Consider the following 27549-nt stretch of genomic DNA (forward strand, 5'->3'; position numbering starts at 1 on the left):
ATCACTCTATTTTACTCTCACTAAGAAATTTGTAAATATACCAAGCATCCAAGAAACATGCAGTAGTTCCTTATGTTAGCAGAAAAACTAAAGGAAAAGAAGGAAGGACTTGGGTATAAGTTTCAAAACCTATATGTTTACAGTGAGGAACAACGTATACATTTTAGATTTCCTTTAAATGCCTCAGATGGTCATCCAAAAAGCTGTCAGCAGCAAAGAATAGTTTAAAATATGCTGTTATGATATTAGCTAGGAACCAAATATTGGGAAATGATGACTAATGCCAACATAACCAAGTTCCTGTAAGCGTAAGGCACTATGAGCTCAAAGGAACTGTCATTAGCTACTGTATTTTACTGCTAATTGACTGCTGAGCATTGACCAGATTTTGATCTGGGTTTTCTTACAGGCATACCTAAATAATTCAATGCAATTTGAACTTGGATCTGGCTTTTCGTTCTTTATAAAGAACTAAATCAGAAAATGACACAAAGTGATATTTTCTTTTCTAAATAATCATAATAAAATCCAACCAGTCTGATGGTTTCTTCATTGAATGCATAAAGCTGCACAATAGAAATGTCAGAAAAATAGATTCTTTACATGTGGGCACACCTATAAAATACCAATACTCAGGTCCATTTAATCTCTTATTGTTTCCCATCATGAAAATAAATGACAACCAGAAGACTACTCAGCATTTGATTCAAACCATAAATATACAGAAAGACCCAATTCTGAAACCAGCTAAAATAGTTTAAATAAACCTTGCTGCACCAGCCAAACTTCAGTTTTTCCTGAGATTTATTCTACATATTTCATTAGCTGCTTATTGTAAGATGATATAAAGCCACAACCAAAAAATTAAGGGAGGAAATTGAGATATTGATCAGGAAACTATAGAAGAAAATTTAAGCTAGATGAAAAATTCTGTAAGATTCACTTTAAAGTAAAATTCAACAAAAATAAGAGAAGAGGTATTTCAGAAATAAATATTTCTAACTCTTGAGAAAAACAGTAAGGCAAATAAAACATAGGATGTCTTACTGCTGAAGTATGGCATCTTTTGTTAGTCTCACTAGCTGAGAATAAACACATATAAAGGACAGGTATCCTGGAAATGTCTTCTGTTCCATTTTGGTCAGTATAGTGCTTCAGCTCTTGACAAAGTAGCTAAACTATTTGGTTTGTAATGTGTCTAAATCAAACGGACTAATCTACTTTCTTTTAATATCTTTTAATTAATGCCAACATACTGCTTTGCCTCCAGCATTGCAAAACTGGTAACACCTTCACATTTGCATCAGAAAATACTGATGTCAGTAGTGTCAGTCTCAGAAAAACCAGACCTGTATCACTCACCATACACATGTCAGAAAGGAACTTGTGGCACTCAGCTACATCAGCATGCACCTCTGCCTACACAACTTCAGCAGCAATTCTGCTCCTTTATAGAGTTGCAGGAGTTTGCATTTACATGAAGAGCCTTGATGCTGCCATGGCTCCCTTTTCCAAGGCAAGTGACTCTCAGCTGTGAGGCAGAAGATGGCAATGAGTCCACTCCTGTCTGTCCCCTGCAGATCTACTGTAACCAACAAGTAGTGAGCTCCAACAAGATCTGGAAGAAATCTGCACTTCAAAAGTGAGATCTGTTTTGTCCAGAGTAACACATGAAGCAGTACAAAGCCCAATATGCCATAAAGGCTGCAAACCCATTTATTATTTACAAATTCTTAGAAAATGAGCAAGTAATTTAAGATGACTGTTTGAGGACCAGAAGTACACTCCAGCCAATGCCAGTACCTGAGCTACAGCCTTCAGTCCAAGGAAAAAATGAAAAAAATAAGTGACCAAGCATTTTAAGGCATTTCATCAGTAGGTAATATTGCAGATTTTTTTGTCAGAAATTATATTTCCTTATTACACAGGAGTAGCACAAATATGTCTATTAACAAAGCGGAGAAGCAGCCAGCTTTCCCACTATGGACTTCAAATAATGCAGAGATATTTTTGAAACTGTATTCTTCACAGACTGTCATAGCTACAGAGAAATAGAACAAATTCATCTGTTCTAAAATTACTGTTCTGTATGTAGATAGTATGCACACAGGTGTGGGTGTGCATGAGTGTGTATGTATGCCTTGCATAAATTACATATACAACAAAAATATTAGTATCAATTTATTTTTAAAAAGTCATTCTATCATTACCAAAAGGTAATCTGTAAAATGGAACACGAGCAACAGATGTCTAATTATTAAAATTATGTATACAATGAAGGAATTCTGATCACTTTATGTCGTGTCTGGGAGGTTCCATAACCAAAAGGTGTTTTTTTCACCTAAAAAACTCCTTCGTAAAATTTCCAGGAAGATTTACTAAGAATATTTATTCTGAAAATGTTCTTTCCATAGTAAAAGACTGAAGTTCCATTTATATAATATAATACAATACATCAAAGTTAATTATAGCCTCCGCAGTGACAACCTGGGGAATGTCATGTTTTTTTCAGCATGAATGAAAATTCTGATTATTGCCATCCACTGTGGAAAGAATGACAATCACAGGCCTCCAGCAATGAGATGGGAGGGTAACATTGTTTGCTGTTGTCTCAAAGGCTGTAATGACTCTTACCTAAACACCAAAATGAAGAGAAAAGCTAATTCCAATTATGTGAAACAACTTCACAAACATGGCTGCTTGATTCTAACTGAGAAGCCAAACATCCAAGTCAAGATATATTATCCCAATTAATCATGCTTAAGATATATAGAATGATGCAACCATGCACAGAAAGATAAGCTACTAATCAGTGTTGGGTTTACTTTACCTTAAAGCTACAGAGCTTTATCCATCTAGGGCATAGTGTTTAGTCTGAAATACCAGCCTTTTTCATTTTATAAAGCAGAAGCCAAGGGCACAATATGCTCTTTTTTGGGATACATTTAAGTCCCTTCATTTCAACCTTTCCTATCCAGGCACTTTAAGATTTAAGGTTGGCTTAATACCTAATAATAATAATAATAAGAAGAAGAAGAAGAAGAACACTTGAAGAAATGGAAGATAGTATTGTCAAGCAAAGTTTAGTGTGAGTAACAGAAATCTTATGTAATAGTTAATGCTTTCAAGACTGTTTTCTTTCAGGGTCACTTTTACCTGTAAAACTGAAATTAAATTCCCTGTGTGCTACTAAGATCAAAAATATAGCAACACGTGATTATTACGCAAATTATGTACCCTGTTAATGAGGGTACAATACTTAACTAACAGTCAGTGCAGTCTTCCCCAAGATATGCTCAAAGAACACCAAATATCACAAATTTCTTACAATGAATGATTTAAACCATGATGTTTCGACAATGGAAGAGTAGCATTCTCCAAACTGTATTTTACTGGAACTAGCCTGAAGCTGTGGGGCTGAAGCAAAACTTGCCTGACCACAAAGTGTTGCTCTCTTGTATTTTGCAGAGCAGAATCTAGATGCCTACAACTTTGGTTGAAGGACACCATAGAGATTCTCTTGACTGCCAGGGTAGGAGGCCAAAGTACTAGATGGGACCTACCTGGGAAGAGGTGGTGGTGTTTAGAAAGTATTTAAGAGTTGTCTACAGGATTTCTAGTGGGTTGGTGCTGTGGGAGACAAAGTAATAAGATTTTTGAGCAGAGTCAGTTTTAGGGGGAGATTACTGAGGTTGTTTGGTCTTTGCTTCTACTGCATCATGCTAATCCTTCTCAGGAGAGAGCAAAGCAGAAGACACTTGGTATTGCTGGTGAAATACACAGAAGATTGTTTACTAAAGGAAGGAATTTCAAAGATGGAATTTCAAAAGAAGAGCTGGGGCAATTCATTACATTATTCTCCATTGCTCTTGCACTCTCTCAAATGTAACTGAACACATATTTTTGTGACTGGATGACTGGGTGATCAGATCTTTACAAAACAGGACATAATTTCAATTTGTTTTCTCCTTGCTTTGAAGTTAAGCCTGCAACTCTTCAATCTTAAAGACTGAACAGACCAAACCCTGACTTCTCGCTCTTTCTGAAGCAGATTACTGATATAGGCAATGTATAAGGCCATGTATTTACAGCAATATATAATGCCATATAATTCAAAAAGATAGAGAGACAAAAAATAATACTGGGAGTAATAAAGTTAAACATAAGTTTTCAAAGTCAAATTTGGCCAAAACTAAAGCCCATTAAGTGCCAAGAGCAAATCCTGTAAGTTTCAGTAGAAAATATCATATACATAAAAATCTCAAAGTTTAATGGATCAATTGCATGCTACAAATATACAATAAGTTATAGTCAATGTAAATTACTATATTACAGTTTAGAAAAAAATTATGTTAGATGTGTGAGAAAACACAATTCCTCAAAATAAAGGCAAGCCAAACTAACCATAATCTAGTAAAGCAAAAAAATACTCTTTTTGTTTCACAGATTTTAAAGTGTCTTCACAATTATTTAGGAAACACCTTGATTTACAAGGAAAAGGCAATTTTTCATCTGAATATGTATACAAAAACCCCTGCAAATAGTTTCAGTATTGTTGCCAAGAAATTATCAAATTGCAAAGGGAAATTTTCTGAGTTAAGGACATAGAATATGTAGATTGAATATTGTAATTCTAGGCTAATCTTTTTCTGAGCTGTAAAAATGGTCACTAGTTCTCTTAGGTGTATACAGAAAAATAAAGCTTACATTCTAACTCTAAGCATTTCAATTTAATCCCCAAAACTCAATTACAACCTAAAGTCTTCAGCATGAAAGCTCAAAATTTAAATATCTCTATAATCAGTTCTTATTACTTCTGACAGATCTAATTTCAAAATATTTTTTGCAGCTGCTAACACTCATCACAGGTGTCCTCTTACTTAGTTCTCTGTTGGAACTGAGAAGCTGCTTACCATACTACACTGCAGTGAATACAATTATTTTAATTTATCTGCTGCTCTAGACTATAATATTGCTAATGAATAAAGACTATTCTCACAACAGTAATTCATGAACCTTCAGTAGATTAAAGTATTCTGTAAGCAGCTTTCAAAATTGGCTTTTATGACTGTGTCATGCAAGATCTGTTTTGTCTCACAGAAGCTAATTGAATAATGGTTGTATTTTTTTTTTTGACCTTTTGAAGAAGTAAGTTTGGACTGTCAACCCAACTCCATAATGCTCATCAAACCATCCTTTTTAATAAGCATACTATTATTTTTCTTCCAGCTATACTTACTGCAATGCATGTTACTTTGCTCACATTTTATTTGTTTCTAGGCTCAGAGGATCAGCTTTGTTAGTGGGATTACATCAGGGAATTCAGTCAAGCCACTGCAGACATGAATCTGATCGACTGGCAAACAATAGCTGTTTTCCATTTAATTTTCCCTAAGTTACTTTATGTAGCTTTGAAACCCTACACAGTGTAGGTGAAGGAGCTTGGTCCTAGAGTAACTAGAGGCCTTACCCTTCCTCTCCAGTATTGATAGACATATATATCTATTCCAGACAGCTCGGTTTTAAGGATCAAGAAAGCTGAGAACAACAGCTGATACCCTTTTGAACCACATTTTATTATCTTCACTCTAGCTGGTGTGGGCTGTAGGAAAGAGCATCCATCTTACCATCACTGTTGATGCAGACAACAACAGGAACCTGTGTACCAGGGCCACATGGCTTTTCATTGTCAGGAATGCATTCCTCCAGCCCTGTTATTCTCCAGTCATAGCAAGAAGGCTCTTCACATGGGATGGCTTCCAAAAGGTGAGGACAGTTTCCTGTTCCTCCTGTAGGCTCATTGGTGATGCGACGTTTCCTTAGTTTAAAGCCTGAAATGTCCATGAAAATAATAATTTAACTCTAAAATGTGAAGTGAAACACTTTTTATCTGTCTACACTTAAGTGAACAATTCTGTTCCTCTTCTCTGTAAAACATACCACAGACACTTAGCAGAGCAATGCATTTTAGATAATTGGGTAGAAGAACTCAATAAAGAAGGACTAGAGATAAAATTTTACAAGTTTCAATGTTTTGAGCCTCCTCAGGAGGCTTTGTCTTAAACCCCTGTTTATCACAGTAATGCATACTCCAGGAAGGAGACAGGATCATTTCCTGAGCATCACTCTTGAAAGATCTATCTCATTTTATAAATCTTGACTACATTGCTGGGTCACCATTTCTCAAATAAGTTGTTTTCTTCTCAGGTATGTTCCAACAGAAATGGATTATCAAGTGAAATCAGATTACAAACACTTGTTCCCCCTCCAACACTCCAAAATAAAATGGAAGAATAAAAAGACAACTTGCGAGAAAAAGAAAAGCATGAAAATAAACTCAAGTCCTGTCAATACATTTTCAGTAATAAACATCACAATATTCCTTTGCAAGCATCTAAAAATTTCCTTAAGACTACCTAAACTCATTTTGGAATGGACAAACTGATGGGCATTTATGTACTGTGTCATGTACCAGGTCAATGCCAGCAACCAAAAGCTACCCACTCCCTCCTTTCAGGATGGCTCATTGAAAAAAATCCAGACTATATACAGTCATAAAAACCTAAACAAACTAAATGGATTGAAGAAATAGTTTCTCTTTTCACGGTCTCCTTTGTTTTATATCAGTATTCAGGCAAATTAGTAATATACAGGTAATTTTATAAAATACTATATAGAATATACTCTGTCATTTCTACCAAGACTCAAACTAAACAGGAGAGTTTTCAAACACACATGTGCAAGAACTGATTCTTTGAAGATATGCCCCTTAATTCAACTGTAGTAAGTACTTACTTTAAAAATACTTTTCCATTTATCTTCAGCTGCTGTTTGCTTTCCTTTTTTCTAAACTGAAGAGTTCAGTCAAATTATGTGCAAAATGTTTAGTAAGCCTGACACAAAAGGCTGATACAATTTAAAAATAAAGAACTCCAATATCTACAGCAACAAAGGATGCAAACGATCTGGAAATATGTAGACAGACGTGCTGCTAAAAGTGGGAGTGCCTGCACAATTTACACATCATTCTCTCAGAAGAACTGTCAATGCCATTACAAAATAAAATGTAAGAATTTCCAGATAAGAAAAAAACACTGACAGTTGAGAAAAGATCCCCACTCATGTGTGCAGGAATAAGGGCTTGCACAAAGTACATCCTAATGTACTTCTATTAGACAGATGCCCAAATCAGTCTCACAAATCTAAACTTTATCCCTGAAAAAGTAGCAAATCTTTCAGTGATGGAACAGCAACAGAAATAACAGACTACTTGACAGCTGTACTCAGACGAGACTTAATCTGATAGATTTGACAACTGAAATGTTTTTTCCTTCTTGAACTGATCAAGGCTGGGTCAGAGTTCCACAAAACAGCTTTGTAAAACTTGTATTACTGCTGCCCAGACAGAAGTGTAGCTAGCAGTGTGCCAGAAATATCCAGCTAAGCAAACATAGTAATCACAGTTGCTCATGCCAGTGGACATATGTGGCTGCCCTTTCTTACGACTGTTTTCAATCAAGAAACCAAGTCGGCATTCCCAATTTTATCAGATAATCACTTTGCAGCAATGACTAGGCCAGTTTTTCTCATTTACAGCCAGAAGCCCACAGACTTCTAACATGAGGTCCCTGTCACTGTATTCTTGCTTTCCTATTTTGATGTCAGGTTACTACAATCTGTTCTGCATGGCAATAAGTTGTAAAACATGCTGAAATTGAAACCAGCACATATGTCATAAGTAAAACAGCGTCATGTATCAACAGTGAATGGTGCCATCTCTTTGCCAGATCATGATTTACGGTCTAATGATGAATTCTTAAGCTATTACTGAACTGTAAATCTTTGTGTGCCTTGTATGCTACACACCTCAACGGAGGCTTCTGTCCTCCTTTTGAGACAGTGCCAAAGTTGTGATTTGAACACACAAACTGTAAACTTTTCAATCTGATAGGAAGGTTTGAAACTGGAATTGACCTGTAGAAACCCAAACTGATCTTGAGAGCCTAGTAAATAGGCTACATTTTTGCTACCTTTGGTGTAACAGTGATGTCAAATATCACCCTAATTCAACGACTTTAGTTTGATGCCCAGAGGAACTAGATATACACATCTTGGTACAAAATTTCCTGTGCTTGCATAACCTAGTGACTTAGGAATAGTAAATATCACCGTTAAAAGATTCTGCTGAATTGTTACATACCCTTCTTGGCCTGAGGGTCGTCACAGCTTTCATAGGTGCATGGTCCCCAGGCTGACCATGCTGAGGTCTCGCACTCTGTAGGACAGGGAACATGGCACAGCTGGGAGGTGCTGGGAAGAGGTCCTGTACACAGTTTACGGTCTACTGGCCTTGAAGCTGTCAAAACAAAGTTAAAATATTTCTCATATGTCACTGGTCATAATCCTCAGCTCTAAGTAGACAGAACCATCCTTTAGTCAGAAAGGCTGCCGTCTCATCATTTTAATCTGATGACGTGATGGAAAAATGCCTGCCTTGAAAAAAACTGAATGGAAGTCAGTTTACTCTTTGCATGAACAAAGTCAAATCCCATTGTGTGGAGATGGGAATACTGTAGATATTGCAGCACCCCCTCAGACCCAGTCCTTTCCTTTGAGGGGGAAATTATACCACCACAACAATTTGTTCACTTTGCATTCTACATAAATTTGTGTCCTGTTATCTCATTATTTCTTCTCTTAAGAAACTGAACAAAAAGCTGCATAAACCTCTTTGCACTTGTATTTGTAAGCTATATGATACTATTACTTCAAAGGCCTGGTTAATTAATATTTAAAAGATTATTTTTAAGCTTTAAACTGAAACACAGCTAAAATTTTGGCAAAAACTTTTTTTCTTTTACTCTAAAGACCATCAAGTGCACACTCAGCAGTAAGATTTGTGCAGCAGCAACTTTAGTTCAAGAAAGGCTTTGTTTCAGATATATATATGGTTTGCATTTGCTATATATATATATTTCAATAAATATGTATACATCATGTATATATGTAGTTGTAAAAACTGCACAAGACAATTTTTTTAAAGTGTTATTAATCCACAGTGACACATGTGAAGGCAGATCACGACACATGTTCTTTAAAGATCAATGACCAAAATCACCCTTCTCCTTCCATACTTTATTCTTTTGACTCTACAGGTAGAACAAGTAACAGGAAAATTCTATAAGGTGCCAGAGTAAGGCACAGAACTCAAACTGAAAATGTACCATTTAATTGAAAGCGAGGTTTTAATTCTTTTTCATAATACAGGACTTGACAAAATACTACAGTAAGCAGAGAGTATCTGCTAGAAGTCTACCACATTATTTTGTTTAATTGAGGAAACATAAAATTCCTTAACTTAAAACACTCTCCTTCTCTTCAGTGTTTTGTTTTTTCTTCCTGTGGGAAGTTACATCATTAATTTTGCCACCACTTTTGATGGAAAGACTCTCAGATTAAATAGATACAGTATATGACAAAATATCTGTCTAAAAGATGAGATCAATAACCACTTAAGGAATGTGAAAGTAAACACCAGGCTGTTAAAGTACAGTCAATCTTGTAGACATGTGTGCATGTCTTTCCATTCAGATTTTCTATGCAGCTGATCTTTACAGTTTCAGAAAAAGCATCCAATTCTCACTTTTTTATGGGGGAAATGGAATGAAAAATGCTCACCCTATTCTGGTTTTCAACATTGCCTCCTTTGGCACAGTTTTACACTGTGTTGCTCCACATAATGAAGGCAGGAAGGTGTCAGATAATAATCTAATATTTCTGTCTCTAGCTTACCAATCTCTTGAAACAAAATAATATAAAGCCTAATATCCCAACCTTTGCATAATATTATGTTGAAATTAAATTTTATGACATATCATTGAATTTTACAGTAGTTTTGACATGAACACCTAACATACATGATAATCAACATAATATGAATATTTGGTGTAGAAAATGGATATAAGTAAACATAATTTGCCTGTTAAATTAGTATTGAATAGTTTCTAATAAAAAAAGAAAAACAGTAACTAACTGCTCTCCATATATTTTTAACCTTTATTTAACTGGGGAATTGCCCAAGTGAGACAGTTGAAATTAAGGGCCAATCATACCCCTGAGACACAGTCTTGCTCCAGGGAATAGAGAAAGTGCTCTGAGGAATTCCATGCTTCATCTCTAGCTTTCAACATGATAAAAAACTTGTCATCACACTAGTTCAGGGAATTTTACTCAGAAAAAATATCAAAGATCTTTAATCAGGAAGTTTTTAGCAGTAGCAGTTTTTTCACATCACAGGTAACAATAAATCTTTGAATATGCCAAAATCCTTTCCAAATGTTGCATTTAGACACTAAGTGATGTACAAATGCTATCTCTTATATTTAGCTTTTATAAAAAAGAATTCAACCATAGGACAGAAAAGTTCTATTTCAGGTTATTAAAAAATGTTTTCATCATTGAACACTTAGGATGAATTTCATGCAGGATTACTCAAAATTCTTTTCTTGAGATGACAGTAAAAGAAGAAAACAGCTTTGCCTGGGCATCTTATGACCATCTTGTTCCCATGAATTTAAATAAATTTCTTTCAGTATCACAAAAGTATGATTGAGCATAGGCTTTGATGTGTATTCTTTAGCAAAGACACTCTGACATAAGATGATTCTGGATGCATATATTTACAGTTTAAAACCTTGTCTTATCTCCGTCCTTTCATACTTTCTTGTGTCAACAATAAACATTGTTCTTTATTCCTTGGAAGTAATGTTGAATGCAAATTAGACTGTGTATAATACTACAAGATCTATGTGAAATTTGACCAAATTTTGGGCCAAAAATAGAAAAAAAAGTTAATGCATTTTAATAGTCTCTCTTTCTCCTTCAGTCTGACTAACAAATTAGATTCAGTTTTCAAGGAGTATCAGATTTGAGGCTTGTAACCTAAAAATAAAGAAAGATTTAATTATCCATTCCTCAAATAATCTTCTATATTAGGAAATTTTAGCAGAATATATTTTATATCCTTGGAAAACACCTCCTTGAACTCCTGCATTTTAAAAACTGAAAAGAAAAAGAACAGTTCTGCTTTTATGCATTTGTTACACTTATCAAGACAAAAACTCTCCATCTTTCTCTAAAGACCCTCAAGAGACTAGTGCCCAGTAATGACCAGGCTGGCAAAGAGGCTGAATTTGTACGTGACTCTAGCAGTATAAGCAGACACAATTTCGTATTTCTCTTTCGGGTCATTTGCCACACTGGTTTCATAGCAAACAACACAAAGAAATTTCTCCAAGTACTCTCACTCAAAAATCCCAAGGAAAACCCAAGCCTGAAATACATTACGACCAGCAAGTAAATAACATTTTCTTCTCATTTTCTATAAATCTGAATTCTCTCATCAAAAAACTTTAGATAATTCAGAACCTTATGCTCTGAGAAATGGCTCAATTCCATGCATGTAAGCAGTTCCTCTGTGTTTAATAAGGCAATGAATGTGTATTTGCAGATGTAGAGTAAATTTATGCCCATAAAGGAACTTTCCTCCTCTTTATTCTACATCGAGGGTTTTAAAGGTACCCGGAATAAGATGAAACAGTCCACCTCATATAGTAAGAGAAACTTCATGACTAAACCAGTTAAGTAGGTGAACAGAGATGAAACAATTCATGTTAGTGGCAAGTAAATGGCAGGATGACTGTGGCCTCCAGGAAACTTGATTGTCACTGCTTAACTACTACAACCAATGCTCCTTATTCTTCCTATTGACCCGAACAGTGTGAGGGATTCTGGTTCAGGTCAGTATTAGAAGTTCAAATTCTTATCTGAGGCCTAACTTGGTGTTTTAAATCTACAGAAGGGACTGGAAACAGCAGCTATGATGAAAGCTGAAATACAATTCTTGATGCTCAGAAGTGAGAGGGAAAAGCAGTCACTAGCTAAAACTCCTATTCAGGAGTGGAGCAGGCAACTGTTCCAGTATCCCAGCTGGCTCATGAGCTTCCTTAGTTTGAATTTTGACCTGTCACTTTCAAACTGATCTGAAATTTCCTGAGAATGCTCAAATCCATTTAACTATTTCAGAGCTACATAAACATGTCAAGTGAACACATATAGCAAACAAGGTCCCCCAAAAGGGCATCGCCTCCTTTGCATGCTCTAACCAAAAGGTCAGGTTGGAGGCTTTAATTTACCTACCTGTTATTTCAAAAGTGATTGATAGCAGAGGTGCAGCACTAGCCTTCGACTTGCTCTGTGACTGACTTTCTGAAATAACAGGGAAACGCCACCATGAGTATGTGAGAACGGAGGTCTTTAAAGCAGCCTTACCAAGACAGCATTTGCTACAACCAACAGTAAACTACACTGAGATGAAGGCGTTTCCCCACAGCATAATCTGGTGGGTGTGTGCCCTGGCTTTTTCCCATTCTCAAGTTTCTCATCGTTTTCTATTCTATGAGGGGAAAGAGTGGGAGGATGAGCAGAGCAGCACCCCTTCTGAAAATCTGTCCCCTAATGTGGAAACAGCCCAGAGCTCCTTTTAAACTAAGGACCACTTCAACCCCAGTTTGAGCTCTTGAAAAATTGTTCTCATGTTTATGCATTCAAAGACTAGTTACATTTTAATCAGCTTTCAGGAGCCTGCAGAGATTACCTCCTGATGGGCTCCATGTATTCCTGTCACAGTCTGATAAGGGTAAATTTCACACACGCCTAATCTGGCGAGACTTCACAGCCTACCAAAATCCTAATCATCATTCTGAACAGTAAGCTGCCACTGGTTTTATTGTTACCTCTCCTTAGCTGGGAGGTTTTTGTGATTCACACTACCACAGAGGCATCTAAACTTTGTTCAGCAGAGGCGATTTACTAAAAACCCCTTGGGCAGAGCTGATTTGCATAAGACAAAGAGGCTTGAAAGCTTCTTCTTTAATAAATACAGATGTGAGGCTGCAGAGCTCACAAGTCACACCCTACTGATCTGAGCAGTCACGCTGAAATGGATGTTGGCATTAACATTCCCCACAAACTCTACCTCTACGGCAAGTTTGAGAGTACCTTTAAACCACAGCAGGAACCTCTAGTCTGCTAGTTTGGCCAGCCCTGGACAAAATGTGGTATTACACAGGATTTGCATATTGATGTTGTTTTTCCTGAAGTATATGGCTGTAATGTGTGTTTGTATGAAATAGGTAGAGGATACAATTTAATGCTTAATTCACTGATTTCTGAATCTATAGTTCTGCATTACTATACAGAAGTAGATATAATGTAGACTACTCAAGTGTTGCTCTAAAACATGTATACTACCAAATGAATGAAAGATTTTGTGTTCCAAGCTATTCTCTCTTTTCTTAAAAAGCTGTGCAGGCTTTAACAATGACAAGGAAAAATCTATTCTCTCTTTCAGTTAGGTAAATAAACCCATGAAATTATATTGGCTTGAAGTATTGAAAGCTACTTAAAAACTTGACCAAATCAAGGAAAAAAACTCAATTCCCTGCAAATTAAATCTAATCATATTTTTACATTTTTTTATATTGAGCTTACATGCCAGAATTGACATATTCCATCTGCACGTCAAACAGCACAAATTCACCACCCAGATGAAGGACACGAACAACAAGTTTACAGTAGATGAAAAAAACAAATCTAGGACTTCTAACCCACCTTTTCATGTTCTTTCTTATGGAAAGGTATCCTGCACAGTATTTTTCAGTAGACACTAAGAAACAGTAATTTGTAGGAATTTATATTTGGAATCTATATTTGCAGCATAGAGAATGAAATCTCTGCTACAGCACTTAAGCATTTTCATTTGAATTAAAAAATAGCAGTAACTCACAAGGCAAGGAGGCGCTCATGACAGAAGACAATGAAAGCTGTGAAAGAGCTCTGGAATGCTGACATGCTCTGATTTCACCCTAATTTAATTGCAATTGAATCAAATTTACCTTCTTTATCCTTGAGGGTATTTAGGTAGGAGAGGAGATTTTCGTTGGCCTGCACACAGTACACCTCCCTGGTTTGAATGCCACCCCCGCACAGCGCTGTCTGATTTCCTCGCCTCTTGTCCTGCTGGCTGAGGAGAGGATCCACGCGGCATTCTGTCCACTCAGTGCTGCGCCAGCCATACCTGCATCACATTTGGTTAATTGGCTCTTTAGAAAGCATGAAGCCATCTCACACAGCATAAAATTATACAAGCAGAAACACCTCAGTACCTCATTAATTTCATAAAAGGCCTGAGCACCGCAATTTCTTGCACACAAAGGTGCATTAGATCTCGCATTCTATGCATATGGAAACTTTTTTAGTATTATTTAATTTTTCAAATCATTACCCTTTAGGAGGATCTTTTCTCTTCAATTCCCGAAACATACCACATGTATAAATGTTTTATTTGAGGGGAGAAAAACTTGATATACAGAGACATATAGTCCATGTTCAGATAACTTTCAAGACAGTGACTCTCAGCATTTGTTTAGAGCTTGACAATTTATATAAACAAAATCCAAAACATGAAAGAGATGTGAATGCTGAGAAACATAAGAGCTAGAAAATGAGGGGAAAACCTCACAACTCCCCCTCTCCTCCCCACAAATAACCCAAAAGCCTATTGTTATTTTTGAAACAAAATGTTTTTTCTGGATATCAAGGTGAAACTATGATTATATTTTTTATTATGACTTCAGAAAAACTTTTCAGTAAGTTCTCTTTTTCACAGTTAAAAGGAAGATCATTCTGCAGTACTGAAGCGTCCCTTCTGGGTACTGATGAATGATGAGAAGCTGGAAGCTTCCTAATCAGTGAATACATAGCAAAGAAGATCTTTGACTCGCAGTTAAAATCGGGATTATGAACTGCAAGAAATACCTCAGAATTCCCTACCTAACAAGTACTTTAAGGCTAAATACAGCAAAGTGCTTCCTAATGCAGCTGGAGATAAAGAAAGACGATATTTCAACTCTTAAATGAAAAATATATACCACAGTCAAAGATGCTTAATATCAAGTGACATTTCTCCAGACCCTATTCTTAGTTTGATAAAGAAAAAACACAGTTGGGACTTCAATATTAATTTTGATTAGATAAGGATTACAGCAATCTCTTGAATAGTAAAATGCTCGCTGTCATTTCTCCTAAGCTTTATTTGCTGTCACTGTTAGCCTCTCCCACTTCCCATCTAGGGCCTTTGTTGTGCTGAATACAAGTCTCACTAAAATAGTCTGTTAGCTAACCAGATGTTTATCACCCCTTTCCTGTGTTCAACATTTGGTCCGCAAACAGACAAGAAATTCAGAAAACAATGATTCTGGTATAAATGTTATGTAGGGAAAAGATGACTGACAAATCAATACAATTAATTTATTTTCATCTTGCCTGAATCTGCGTATGTGCAAATATTGTCTTTAAAAAACTGAAATGAATGAAAAGAAAATACACTTATTATTATTCCTGTATTTAGAGAAGGAACTGGTTACACTACAATGGGAACTATTTGCAGATTTTGGGCTTTCAAGCACACTGAATGAACAGGGATAAAGGAAAGAGGTAAAGTCCTACCTATTATTTCCTTAATAATGGTTTGGTTGATATTCCATTACCAGCCCTGTGCACTTAATTGAAATTGTTCATTTTAGTAGTGGAGAACTGAAATGAACCAACTTACGTAATGCAGGGTGCTACACCATCTCCTTGAGAAACACACTGCTCTGCTTCTTCCAATTGTGGGCATTCGCTCTCGCTGCCAACGGGGAGCTGCTTAATGGTCCGTGATCTTGTACGATTCCCTTTAGGGGTTGTCATGTCAAAGCAGGTTTTGGAGCAGGGGGTCCATTCTGACCACTCTGACACCTGGCACTCCTTCGTGATCACACAGGACTGAAATGTGATGGGCAGCTTTTCCTGATTGCAGAAGCTGTAATAAGAGAGCATTACAGTTTTTAGCACACATGTCCACAGACGGTCATGAACTCCTACAGCAAAAGCACTGTCAATGGGTACATGAAAGTCAGTGAATATTTTTAAAGCTGTTAAGTTTTACTCCACATTTATTTGATTCCAAATAATCAGCCAAAGGCTTCTGAAGAAAGCTACTTAAACCAGACAAATAAGATATAGTAAAAAATTACCAGTATTGCCATATCTGTGATCAATATATTGCCATATATGTGAATAAAATTAAAATCTAAGTATTCCTACATGTATGGAAGTACAACAGAGGAAATGCATATATTTTTCACTTCTTATCCTTTATTTTTAGGTATATTCTTCTGTCTTTTTTGGAACTATGTTCCAAGTAAGGGAGAACTCAAAACCGAGATGACTAAAGGTGTTTTTGCAGATAAAAAAATACTCAATGTCATCATGTCCTAATTTCCAGACTACAAATGGTTTAAAAACACAATGGCAAACATATTGAATGCTTGATCACTAATAACTTACTTTGTTCATCATTGGTATATTGCCATAGTCATGCCTCATGGTCCAAACAGAGAATAATCTCTAACCTAAAGTGAAGTCTTCCCTGCTACCCGTAGTACTTATTTCCTGTTCCTTATGAAGGCCATGATTTAATTTCCATTTTCTATCTGATTGCCCCATTCACATGTTACATAGGCTGTCAGCAAGATTTTCTCCCTCTAAATCACTCTTAATTTTAAATTTTATATTCTAAGTAAAAACTAACATTTCTATTTGAAAGTTTGAGTCACAATAGAAAAATGAGAAAAATGAGAAGGTAAACTATTGTTAAATAAAACATTTATCCCCTTAATTACAATTACAACATAGATTTCTTTTTTCATCATGTCTGGGTTGGAATAAAAATCTGGCTTCTGAAGCAGTTAAATAGACAGGAAAAATATTTACTGGTACTGCAAGTAGCACTCTGTTTAATACCAGGCCTATAAACTATGCTACAAAGGCTTGATTTTTCTCTTTAAAAGGACACAAAATAATACAGAAAAATTAATATTTACAATTATTTCACTGCTTTACAAAATTTGGTCCTACCCACATATTCAACATGATTTTGAACCTCTTTACAAAATTTTGTAATAGAACTAGGAGTACTTGATGAAACTAAGAGATTTAAAAACACCATAAATGAAAGCATAATATGCACAAGAAACACAATTCTACATCTACAATTCTACATCTTGCTAGCAGAAGATCCTGTTATGGAGACAGTGTCAGCATGTCCAAACAGAGGTTGATAAATCTGTGAGCCATCATCCCTAATCCATTTACTTTGGATATTGGAAAAATACAAAATGAATAGACTGCCAAAGACAGTCAGCCAGGTGTCACATTTTTGGTCTTTAAATTGTATCTCCCTCTACCATTGGAGACACTGCTGGGCTTGACAGACCATAGGGGATTACTCAGAAGGAGTTTTCTAATGTTCCTATTATGTCAAAGGTAGTGGTGATGGGGAGCCCAAACACATGATAGTAATCTTTTATTCTGTTTTAGGACAGAAACTACATCCATTTGTGGAGATAGACATTCAGAGTTTTTGAGAAAATTGTTTTTAATAATGTGCTTTTTCACCTACATGTAGCCCCATCTGGCATAGGACTACGGTACTGTCAAAATCAATAAATCAGTTTCTGTACCTTTGACAAAACACATAGACCCATTGATCCCTCAAAGACACATCTTAATGACTGGAGAAAAGACACATTCCTTATGGTTTCTAACATGGGCAGTATTTGCAAATTGTTTTGTAGAACAGATGAAGTATCCTCCCCTTCCAAGCTCCCATCCAATGTGACACCTCTGAGGGCAGAGTAAGCCAACCTCTTCACACTGTGCTGGGGCTGAGTTTAATTAGAGGTGCACATTGCCAGGGAACATGCACAAAATTGCCACCACAAAGTAGCTTTGGTGAGGAGGGAAGCGGTTAACTAATGATGTGTAACAGTCCCTGGGCTTTGCATCTGTTTCAAAACTTATTTGGGAGAAGTGTTACATGAAAAAGACTAATATTTGTTACTAATTATTTCCATATGTGGGCATGAAGAAGACCCAAACAGAATTGTACCATGTTACTAACTTCATTGTTTATTTATGAAACTTAACAAAAATTAAAAAATAGAGCTAAACAATGCCTCATTTAAAATACTTACTTGTCAAATAAAATAATTTAAAATTAAATATAAAACAAGGATGTTCTTAAGCTCTTGTAACCAGAACATAAATATTACTAGGGAGACAACAAGAGGTAAGGTGAGCCATATTTATTTTCTTATTTGCTTATTAAAACCATGGTTTTTAAATTAAATTTTAAATTAAACCATTGCAGTACTACATAAACACCAACAAGAAACTGATACACAACCTCTTTTCTGTTATGCACACTGTCATATGTTTTGTGAGAGGGCAGAGATAACTACAATTAGAAAAAAAAAGAGTTTCATAATCAGACTAGCTGTTCTTTGTTCTCTTAACACTTGGTTTTGTTTGAGCAAGTTAAAGAAACAGTGAGAGCTGACTGGAAATGGCCACTATCAAGAGTTTTCCTTCATATTCCAGGCAGCAGAAGAATATGTAATCTAACCAAGTAAGGAAGGGAAAAATCATACTTCAAACTTTATTTTACCAGAATTAGACTGATTCTAAATCAAAACCTGTCAATGTGAATGCTAAACAAAATAGTTTCTTCTGAGTGTGGTACCTAATGCTACAGATTTGATTTCCACAGATAACTGAAAGAAAAGCTTAATTTTAAGCAAAGCTCTCTGCACTTTTTGATGGATTTTTATGTCTTGTTTAGCCATGCAGACTTGGGTTGAATCCTCTCACAGGATAAAAGGCAAATGGGCAAGTAACACAACAGAAAATAAAAATAGACAATTAACATTCATTTCTTGATACTGCCCAACTCACTAGAAGTTTTGCACCAAACATCTTCATGCCCTTGATTAATGTCTAAGTAGACAATATATGCAAATTTAACCATTCAAGAAGCACAGGGAGGACACAAATAAGTCCCCACTATCAACCCACACAGCTGTGTCCAGATAATTGCTGGGAAAGCTCAAAGCACAAGTTACATAAAAATGCTGTTAAAAGCCAACAGAGCAGACTGGATACAAGAAGCAGCAGCATAGGTGTAACATACAAAGTCTGGAGCATCTTGCTCTCAATCCAGTGAATATATTCAAAGGTCAATGCTCCAAGATTTTTGGCAGGGAAGAAGGAATTATATTATAATTTAACTAAGGCTGTGGTTTGATAAAGTACCATTTCACACAACAGTTAGACACAGTGGGGAAATGAAGCTTAAACCATAAAAACACTTAAATGACATGATGGAAAGAGAAAGCAATCCCAAACAAAACAAAATATCACAGGGGGTAAATGGTCCCTGTTGCTATTAAGTCAACAATAAACCTTTTCCTGATGTCAAAGACAGAGATTAGACAAAAGAAGTAAAGAAAAAGGTTCAAAGGACAACATACAGAACATAATTACTGCTCAACCTCTTCTGAACACATGTGGTCAAGAATTTGTGTCTACTCACGTTCCACAGCCTCGTTTGTGCTTCTACAGCAATAAATAAAAACTAAATATCACTTAAGAACTAAAGATAGGACGGCTATGCCTAGGGATTTTGAAATAATTTATGGGATAATTCAGGCTAAAGACATGGGGAGAACAAAGGTTGACACATAAGCCTGGACCAAATTACACCACAGTACCTGTGTACAACTGAGCAAGCTGTGCAGTTGAAAGAACTCTCTTCAGTCAAAAATAAGCTTTAAAAGATGTGAAAAACTAGATTAAGTAAGAAGAAAAAAAAATATCTCTGAGGTATACTATAGATTTATTAGAGAATGAAAAATACTTTTACAATTTTAAAAAATCAGGAAAACTTGATTTTATATGCCAATGATCTGTATGAGTGTTTATAATCTCAGTCTCAAAAGTTGTCTTTTAGGTTGTGTACAAAAGTCATGGAAGAGACCATTGGAATTTCCTCCTCTACCAATTCAACTCGACAAGAAATGGGTTTTTCTGATAGATTTTTGCAATAAATAAAGCTGTGCATACTGCATTCATGAAGCCAAATGCATGGTAATACATGACATCAGGACTGATCTCTAAATTCATGCAAGATGAACAGAAAACATAAATAGATTTTAAACTAGGCAGTAAGAATCTTTGCTGCATGAGCATACGCCATTCATAACTTGTACGACTAAGAGATTTTCTCCTTTTGCTGGTGTTTCATCCGTATCGGACTGGACTAGTAATTAGAAAGAAGAATTACTGAGAAAAGATGAAGAGCGGCATCAGAATGGCTGGGAGGTTCTAACTATTAACTAACTAATAATCCATGCAGTCAGAAACCTGCCTTGGCAGTAGCAAATAAAGGGCAAAAATGGAAAGACAACAAGTACTTAGTCACACTATCCCAAGATATGCTCTGGTTTTCCAGCAAACTTTTGGAACACAAGCTAAATCTTTGCACTGAAGAGTTTATAGTGTTCACCTCCATGAACTAAGACACATGCATCCTAAAACTAGATAAGATTTTAGTACATACATAATCTTAGAAACAATGCATTACACACTTTTTTTACTGACTAATAACTGTAGATAGTTATTTTTGCACTAAAGGTGCTCAGTTAATTTCATTTTCTGACTTCAGGCCTTGCATAACTGTATTTGCATTCTCTGTAGCATTTTTGAGCTTTGACATTTCTATAAGATCTTTCCTTGACTGTCTCATTGTTAGGTCCAGGAGTCCTCTTTCACTTGGTCTTGTTTTATTTGAACACAGTTATATCCTGCAACTACACATCCTTTCTATTCTTTGCTCAACTTTGAGATGAAAACTGGTCTGGATTTGAGAACTGTTCAATATTCATGCTGAGGACACTCCTAAAATATCTGCACATTACTACATCTCAACAGTCTATAAGTTAATGGAAACAGGAGTCACAAACACAAGGTATTGAGGAGATACCATTTTGAAGTTCGATTTTGTGCTTTTCCCAATACACTGCTTTTCATGCTCAAATGTAACGGAGCAATACTGTGTGGTTTGTAATTTAAATCTAAAATTGAGCAGTGAAGAACATGTCCTTTACAATAAATTCAATTAATTCATTCAGTATTGATACGTAACAAGAACTGCTATTTATTGGTTTTGACTATAATGTAAAGTAATGGAGCCCAACTGGCAAGGTTAATGCAAACTAAATAGTCTCTTCAATAACTTTTGTCTGCATTATTTTGCCTCTATTCCTTCACCATTATCAACATTCAACTTTGGTTTTCCCATTATCTACATTCAGCTTTGATTTTCATTAATGAATTTTTCACAGTTACTATTCTTTACTTTCATTCACTATGCTCATTCTCCCAGAATTCTGATAAATTTGTTTTTGCTTTAGCTGATTTTACATTTGATTACATACAGAGATTCCCATTATTCTGAAATGAATAACATGGCTACGGTTCAGGAGATTGATGCCAACATAAGCTCTTGGCACTCAGGAGGAACAAAAGACAGGGCATTGACTGAAAAGGACTTGAATTAAATTTTTCATTTTTTTAAATTTAAAACTGTGATTTCTTTAATCCTCGTTGACTATTTGATGTAGCAGTGGTTTATTTATTTATGTCCACAGGATCTTGGCTTCTGTCACTCCAGACTTCTTTGTAGATGTACCTACAGATCTGCTCAGTTGTTCCAGTCCTGGCACGACTGACCTACCCTTTTCACTGGTGTGGAAAGCAGACACAGAGAGTGTCAGAGAACTCAGCACAGCCAGAATTATTAAGAGACACTCAACAGACATCTATATTGTCAGACACAACACACAAAACCTAGGGAAAAATGGCATTCTTCCTCCTCTTGACTCTCTCATACTAAATAGTGTCACAGTGAGGAGATACCACATGCCCTTCAAGATCAGGAAGAGCTGTGGAGTCAGAACTTGTTCTATTTTCCCACCTATTGGGAAGGAACTTCATTATTCTTTTTGCAGTAGTGCTTGCATTCTCCAAAGCAAAACCCCGACAGAATCCAATTATGTTTTGAACAGACAAGACTGACTCAATGAATGAATTAAAAACTTTAGAGGACTGAAGAAGATGCAACCAAAAACTAGGCTATCTGCCTGGAAGAAACACATACTGAATATCATAAGAGAAGGTTCAGAGGTTCAGCAGTTCAGCAGGAAAAGGTAGCTGCTTCTGAAGGTTTCAGATCAAAGGACAAACATTCTAAGGAAATCCAAAATGCTTTAACAGGTTTTTAAAAAGCTTCATCTAAATACTAAGAAAGAAGAGCAAGAACTACCTGGAAGATTAAAAAAAAAAAAGAAAAAAAAGTCCACAGTGAGCCCCCTCAGAGTGGAATAATTTAACCATTTCCTAGCTGCAAAGTCCTGCACACTATCAGGCATCTCCCACAATCAGCTACATCATCACAAACCGTAAGATTTTCTCTTGAATTCTCGCTGATCTCATGAAACATTACTTCATTGAATATTATTAGAAAAATGGTTTCCAACCTTTACCACCAGCCACAAGATCAGAACTGTTGACATACAAGCCCATTTCACCAAACAAACTCATCTGCAGAAAGACTTGGAACAATAACTAATTACTTGCAGAACACAAAAAGTACATGTTTAGCATTTGAAAACCAAAATTACCCACATACACAAATACACAGAAGCAGGCTTGCAAAGGCTGACATTTTTGAGTGAAGGGCAAACTAAAACTAGAGGAATCTTTTGGAAAAGAGTCAGAAAGCAAATTTGTGTTTGAAAACATCGATTGTAAATCACACTAGAACAAGCCACAAGGCTGGGCAGCATCCTTGCAAGACAACCTATAGGCATGCATGAACATTGACCCAACTCTCAAAGAATCCCTAAGACAAAGAAAAGAATTTAAAGTAGGAGATGAGTACAACATTTTACTTTTCCCAGTGGAGAAAGTATCAGCAGTTTGCTCAGAATTCTTGTTAAATCTCAGTAAATTGCTACAAGACTAGAAACTACAAGGAACAGTTTGCAAAGACATCTGCTTCTCATGAAGGTAGCTTTGCAGTAAAGGAAGGGGTAAAATCTGTACCACACCACTCATTAGCACCACATCCTAGAAAAGCTCAGGCTTAAACTGCTGGGAAATCTGACGACCCATGGGCAGACCCACAGCCTGGATGCTCACACCCTTAACAGATCTACCTCGCACAAATGATCAGGTTAGGTCAGAAGGTCAAATCAGCCTTTGAATTATAAGGACCCGTGTGTGCAATTTTCTACTTTGCAATTTTAGCTTTGAATGATCCTACTCATGGGCAGGAAGCCTGAGGAAACACAGCAGTGGTTAATATTCATGCTGAATATTAATCCTTTGTGTTATCTGGAATGAAATCAAGATCTTAATATTGCATGTGGAATGTCTTCTTCTTGCCCTTTATTTGAACCACCAGGGAACCTTAAGACATACTCAGTAAGAGTAAGGGAATTTTGGAGTTACAGGTACAAAAATCTAGCACCATGTCCTGATGTACTGCAAGAAGCTATTTATTTTCCGTGCAATATCCTCCTCAGAGTTCATACAGCTTTTTGGATGTTTTAACCTCTGAAGTAAAATTATCAAATTAACTCTAGGCTATTCTTGGACCACAAGTATAGCTGGATTTTGAGAGAGACTGTGATAAGTATTTTGCCTAAAGAAAAAAAAAAAAGATGTTTTCTCATAAATAAAATCAAATTTTAAAAATTCTATTTAATGTGCAGGTACTAGACAGCAGGAATAATAATAAAGTGATTTAAATCCTGAGCTTAGATAACTCCCATGATCTACTCTGAAGACATAAAATACCATTTGTGAAGTCTAGTCATCCTTGAGAGGTTCAGTTTATGGTTGGTACCAACTTCTTTAAGGAAGTCAGTGAAAATACAGTGCTTGTACTTTTTCCTAGTAGAAAATTACATAGGCCTCATTCATTTTCCATGCAGCTGCACTGTTTAGTATTCGTCATCTTGCACATTGTTCTGAGAAACTGTACCTCCCGGTATAATGGGCCATTATAATCACACAAACAATGAGCCCACTTCTATTCATTTACAATTCCAATATTGTCCACCTAAGTGTTTTTCACAAGACTATTTTCCCATGATCCTTTCACAAGTTTAACGAATTCTGCCAAACAATTTTGAAATAAACAAAACCACTCAGGCTTTCTACACTACAGGAGAAGATGCAGGTTACATACAGCTACTGGGTCCAGAAAAAATAGGGGCAAAGCAACAAGGGGTGCTACTGTACCCAAACAAGTGTCAACAAGGGGTGCTGTGGGGCTGTTGCAGATACCATGAGTGTCTGAGGAGACAAGAAAGCAAAAGTGTTCAGTGAGAGTGCTGTCTTTCACAGGCCAGTGATACAGTGACATGCATGCACATCTCATGCTACAGATAATTTTGAAATTGGCAGAGCAGGTTATTTGGCAAGCATCTACAGAGATGACTTATTAAAGCTTTAGGAAGGAATTTCCCTTTGTCCGTGGAAATTTTCATTACATAGCTTTAATCAATTTGACCCAAAATAACAGCTAGATTCACAGGGTTATCAGCAAAGAAAAAAAACACAAAATGCCAAACTTAGTGAATAAAAATATGCAGTATTAGCATTAAGATATAAAGAAATATATTACTGAAAATTATATAACTACTATTAGTTGTGTTTCAGGCATTAGTTTAGGTTTGGTCCCTGTACTGATGCTTAGATTTGGCAGTGTCACTGGCTCCATTGCATTGTCCAGCATTTGGAAAAATGTAGTCGGTATTAGGAGGTGAGCCACACATTTTATTTCCAGAGGGTCTGCTGAGAGTTAGGCACTGAAATAGCCAACCCTGATGTTCTGGGAAGTTGTGACTTGTGTGTGTGAGTCCTGTGCATTTCCACCTTGACGGACAATATGTCCCAGGAGGATGCTCAATTCACATGCTCCCATACCATACCTTTATTAGGCTGACTGAGAAAACAAGAGCATACTCTCAGACTATGCTCAGCAGTTTAATTTAAAAAAACCAAACAAAACCAAAACACAAAATAAATCTAAAAAGCTAATACATTCTAGTTTTTTCCCTATAGGACTCTTTACAGATTATGATACAATACCAGTATAGGTAATAAAAAATTTAGAAAAACACTCCTTGATTAACTTTTATTTTGTCACACTGAGGCCAATTAACATTAACTGACAACAAGGCAGAAAAGCTGCAGAAAAGTACAATGTAGGAGTATCTTCATTCCAGATCTCTGGGCCTAATTCAATTTACCCCTGTGCAACATAATCTCTAGATTGAAGCTGAAAATTCAACACTGCATTCATTCAAGGAAATAATTTATTCATTCATAGGATTTATTGCCACAAGAGATTATCAGAACATAGAGTACAACCCTCGTTACATTATAGCCTATTATATTTTGCTAAGAAAGACAATTAGATGTATTTGAATAAAAACTATATGCGAGAAAGGCACCCAATCTTGATGATTTGCACAGAAATATATGAATGTCATACATCTAGGTGACAGAACAACTGTTCACTGTATGAAAGGAGTTAAAATATGGTGTGGGAAAAGGAATCGTTCATTGCTGTTTCAATTATTCAGCACGGTGTGTACGTTTCCATCTTAAATCTAGATTTGGGCATGGTATGTCAAATGCGTAGCAATACTGACAAGACACTGTCAAAACAGCAGCCTCAGTAAGATGATGGAGCAGGTACTTAGAATAGAAAGGAACACCCATTGAATAATATTATGCATATCCACAGAAATTACTGTCTCCACCAAAATCATATAAAAAAACTACAGGATACTTCTACTTTCAAATTCATGGAAATTCTAAAGGCATAGTGGAAAACGACAGGAAGGCAATGTTTGCATCCTGTTTCTCTAATAATAGTTTAAATTTTTATTATCCCAGTGCACCTGAAAAATAACCCTGTAGTTTTTAGTTATCAAGAGATTTTTCACCCAACATTACTTTCTTCTTCCCCGTTCTCCATTTGTTAACAGAACATGCTCTAAATAATTCCAAATTAATGAATCAAGATGAATGTATATAGCTCATTATACAAGTTTGTAGTTTGTTTGATATTTACAGGTGCTCTGAAAGTGAACCACTCATGGCTTTTAAATCCTCACAGTATGGTGAGCTTGGAGGCTTCCTCTAAAAACAGCAGTAGAGCTGCCTTTGCAGAAACACAAAAAGCAGGGGCAGACATACATGCTTTCATCTGGTTCTCAGCAACAAACAAAAGGTTGCTTATGCTCCTTCATCTCCACAACCCATCCTCTCTGCATTGCTATTTTGCTCACCTTTCTGCAGCCCATCTCCTTGAAGTTACTGCACCTTAACTACTGTCACCTTCACACACATCCCCCTTTCTGCGTGTTTACTCGCGGAGGGTCTCAGAGAAGTTCAGAGAATCTCTTAAGATTTTTTTCTAAGCAAGGGATACATTACAGGGTCCAACAAACTGCGCCGCTGTATTGTGTGTCTGAATCTTTTCTCTGTTTGCTGACAGCATATTCCTCTGGGTGACTTGTCTGCTTTCCAAATCCATAGCATAAATAAAGCAACAGGCTTGTGATGGTTTGTCTCAGTTTTTTATTTTCCTCCTTCACACAGTTTATAATTTATAGGAGTGAAAGTCCATTAAGTAAGCACAGACATTTGTTTTATGATTTGGAATGGGAGCATTGGGTTAAGAGGTTTAAGGACCTGGAAAGGAAAACAAAGCTAAAATGCCATTCCAGAAGAGGAGATTCTCTCTTCTTGTTTTTTTCTCTCTTCTTGTTTTTTTCTGGCAATATCTTGAATATTATTCGCTCATGAGCCTAAATACTCAATTGGCCATTCCCAAATTCCTTAGTTTCTGGCTACTCAGCTTAGCGCCTGTGGCCAGTAGTGAATATTGTGACTCTGCTTTAAGCAGACGCACGTCTTTGTGAAGTAAGATGAAATATTAAGCATTACATATGCCAAACATCAGCAAGCCAATTCAATAATTTTGGTCCTCCTGTCATTTCTCATGTCTCAACTACAGTATTGGAATAAATAAAAGCTCAAACTCTCCAAAACTTGAAATTTAGTAAAGCACTGCAATAAGATTATCATGAAAACTTCCAAGAATTAAATTTGTAACAAGATGTGGATATAGTTTTCTAGATATTTAATGAATGCACAGAATTAGTGAAGAAGATTAAAATAATTAAAAAATAATTACTTTCTAAGATGAAGAGAGGTGAAACAAACCAAAGATGATCATATGATCAAATGCGTTGAGGCTAAGAAAATCTGCTAAATAATTGGTTGGCATGTCTTAAATTTTGGATTCTTTTCTGCCCCTTCATTTTGTCCACGATTATAATTACGTATGGTTATATTCTAAAAAAGAAATAAAAGCTCTGAATATTTATAAAATTCTACTGTTTCTCTCTTGAATTCTCACTTCAGGTCATTCAGGTCACCAATAATGTTCATCTTCACATACAG

General features: G+C 36.1%; 1 protein-coding gene across 13 annotated transcripts in view; it reads right to left on the reverse strand.

Moving 5' to 3' along the window:
• The window catches only part of THSD7A (thrombospondin type 1 domain containing 7A), a 267555-nt gene that overhangs the window by 85190 nt on the left and 154816 nt on the right, over positions 1–27549 (reverse strand). For 12 of the 13 annotated variants that reach the window (XM_038128932.1, XM_038128935.1, XM_038128929.1 and 9 more), the window contains 5 exons: positions 15674–15922; positions 13956–14137; positions 12199–12267; positions 8201–8356; positions 5628–5831 (listed from right to left, as the gene is read on the reverse strand). In XM_038128932.1, coding sequence (XP_037984860.1) covers positions 5628–5831; positions 8201–8356; positions 12199–12267; positions 13956–14137; positions 15674–15922 — 860 coding nt within the window. The remainder of the gene's footprint in view (positions 1–5627; positions 5832–8200; positions 8357–12198; positions 12268–13955; positions 14138–15673; positions 15923–27549) is intronic. The other variant, XM_038128939.1, reaches the window with a different exon arrangement.

The sequence above is a fragment of the Motacilla alba genome, chromosome 2 (assembly GCF_015832195.1).
Source record: "Motacilla alba alba isolate MOTALB_02 chromosome 2, Motacilla_alba_V1.0_pri, whole genome shotgun sequence".
NCBI lineage: Eukaryota > Metazoa > Chordata > Aves > Passeriformes > Motacillidae > Motacilla > Motacilla alba.